General features: G+C 37.8%; 1 protein-coding gene across 1 annotated transcript; it reads left to right on the top strand.

Annotated features, from left to right (window-relative positions):
• Nucleotides 1–466: 466 nt before the first annotated feature.
• LOC133331725 (uncharacterized protein DDB_G0283357-like) lies at nt 467–1,668 on the top strand (the record flags this gene model as incomplete). The annotated part of the gene is made up of 1 exon (XM_061540102.1): nt 467–1,668. A coding segment is annotated over exon 1 (1,202 nt), but the record flags the coding sequence as incomplete, so codon positions are not given.
• Between the last annotated feature and the right edge of the window lie 1,345 nt (nt 1,669–3,013).

Below are 3,013 nucleotides of genomic sequence, written 5' to 3'. Positions count from 1 at the left end.
CGGTTTCCATACCACTGTGCACACTAGGGACAGGAGAGAATTGGGAATATCAGAGAGAGTGAGAGAGACAACCGAAAACCCCTACTGAGAGTAATTGCGCAAAATTGATGTGAAATTTAATTGATACGCTACGATAGGATGCGTCGCCGCTTAAGGGCGACATGAATGAATGAATAAAGTGGAAAAAGGAAATTTGTGGAAAAAAGGATATTTCAGTTCGATACAAACACGGCAAAGGTAAACAACAACATTTTTTCCTAAACGGTTTGGAAACGTTCTGTTAACGGTTACACCTACTATTATTTGAGATAAGCTGATAGGGAACAAAATTAATTTGAAAACATGAAATGAAAAGTGACAAGTGGTGACATATTTAAACTTAGAAAAAAATTATTTAACACTTCTAGTCCTCTTCTTCTTGTTTGTGTGTGTGTTTATTCATTCCTCGAAGAAGATGATTTTAAATATGCCCGTTACAAACGGTCCCTCAACCAATAACCAAAGTCAAAGTGAATTTTGTGATTTTTTAAAACGTAAATATCCCGACGATGAGAATGACATCAGCCCAACTGAAAATCAGAATATAGAAAATCAAAACAGTGATAGTAATAATTCATGGAAGAAACAAAAGCACAATGAAGAGGAGGAGCAGGAGGAGGGAAGAAATCCTCAAAGCTATGAAATGACCCCGGATACCACATCACCATCGACACCTTATAATAGCTGCGAGATTTCCACATCTTCACCAGGAAAATATGCAACAACAATTAATGGGAATAACCAGACCTCTCCGACCACCTCCAACACTTCCTCTGCGGAGGTCACCCATGTCACCAGCACCAGTTCCAACACCTTTAACATCATGACGAATAATCCGGCATTCATAAATGATCTCTTTGCCTATGATGCGAATTTATTGGTGCCCACAACATCGGGGGATAATATACTCAGCAATGGCGAGCCTAGTTTTACCACACCCTCAGCCATTTGTGTAAATACCAACAGCCAACAATTTGAGGCAGAGAATGGAGATAATTGGCAGGCCACTGATCTCTTGGAACTCGATCATAGGTACAATTCCACACTGCAAACAGAAATCGCCCAATTAAATCCCACGGTATCCCTGAAACCGCATGAGGAAAATTTGGTAACCATGGTCGAACAGCAACAGCGTCACAACACCACCCATTCGAATCCTAATCCTCATCATCAGCATATGCAATCCACTCCCAGACAATACATTTCCAATTCCCATGACGTCACTTCCAAATCATCTCCCGTATGCGGAAAATCCTTACCATCACTACACAATCAACAAATGCCCATAGACAATGATCCCGACTTTGAGGATCGTAATCTATCATGGCTTTTGAATTTTAAATTTGATGAATTTCCCCATTTGAATCCTGATATTACGGGTGCACAAAATAAATCTCAGAGATCGGCATTAAATTGTAATGGTGGTAGCGGTGGTTATAAGGTTGTAAATGGAAATTCTTCTAATACCGCCACAAATGGTCGAGAACGTTCAAAATCTCCGAAAAATTCAAATAAAGCTGGTAAGAAGTTCGAAGAGTTAGTTATGGAAGTTACATCAGAAATGGAGGGCAGCGATATGGCCGTTGCTGAAAATGTTGTCATTGAGGATACCACTGTGCCGCAAAGAGCGTAAGTATTGAAAGTAGGGGATTTATTAATGTAGTTTAGGCTATAACGGTAGGTTCATAAGTCTTTTATGGGAGGTATTTTAGGGTAAATACGTAAGGTCGAAATGAAAAAAAGTTCTGCTGGTCAAAAGAAATGTATAGCCTACACCAAGATGAACCAATAAAAATTCGGGTCATTACATTGGAGTCGGGTCATCTACATCTCTAGGGCATATTAACAGTTATGTTAAAAAGAAACGACCTTCAAAATACCCAACATTTCAGAATATGGACCTAAAATTATCATTTCGCCACTGAGAGTCAGAAAATCGAATATTCAGTCACATAGATGCTAAAATGTACAGAATTCATATATAGGGACTATGCAAACAAATTCACATATAATAACTATGTTTTATACAGAAGGGTGTGTTTCCATTTCAGAACCCTAAATGTCAAATTGGTTCTGGTTCACAAATCAAGAGATTTTTGGGGCTTCGATACACCATTTACAATTAATCGATTTTCACCAATTTCAATAAGGTTCATCATTGGGCCAAATAAATGAGCTGTACCAAATTTCATCAAAATCGGATTATAAATGCGACCTGTACTTTGTTTACAATTGAACATCAACAGACGGACGGACGAAAATTCCTCAACTCAGAAAGTGATTCTATGCATATTATCAAAAGGATTCATGGGTCTATCTTGATTCCTTTTGCCAGTTAAAATATATGCCCAAAGACATTTTCTGCAAAATCAATATAAAATTTCATAATATAGACTCCAGGAGTCACATATTGGAGATTCCAATTAAATAAAATGATCGGGAACATTATTATACCCTCCACCATAGTATGGAGGGTATATTAATTTTGTTTTTCCGTTTGTAACTCATCGAAATAATCATTTCCGACCCTATAAAGTATATATAATCTGTCTGTCTGTTGTAATCACTCTAGCGTCTAAATGAATTGAGATAGATCGCCAAAATGTTGCATAGAGTCGTCTTTTGTCTGCAGACAGGTCAAGTTCGAAGATGGGCTTTATCGGTCCACGTTTAGGCATAGCTCCCATATAAGGATACCCCCATATTTTCGGTATTTTGGGGTTCTTGAGCGCGTTTTTCAACCGAATTCGCTGAAATTTGGTACATTGGGTACTCAATGTCTCCACAAAAAATTATAAATATAGGTCCACTTTTTCTGGTAGCCCCCATATAACGGTACCTCCTAAGTTTCAGTATGTTGGGGGTTTTGAACGTATTTTTCCGCCGAATTAGCTGTAATTTAGTATTTTGAGTTCTTAATAATTACCAAATCTCTCCACAAAAAATTATGAATATAGGTCTATTTTTTCGGATA

The sequence above is a fragment of the Musca vetustissima genome, unplaced genomic scaffold (assembly GCF_032173495.1).
Source record: "Musca vetustissima isolate MV318-11 ecotype Yass unplaced genomic scaffold, APGP_CSIRO_Mvet_v1 utg49225, whole genome shotgun sequence".
Classification (NCBI taxonomy): Eukaryota; Metazoa; Arthropoda; class Insecta; order Diptera; family Muscidae; genus Musca; species Musca vetustissima.
The sequence above is the reverse complement of the archived record's forward strand: the minus strand, read 5'-3'. Positions and strand labels throughout refer to the sequence as shown.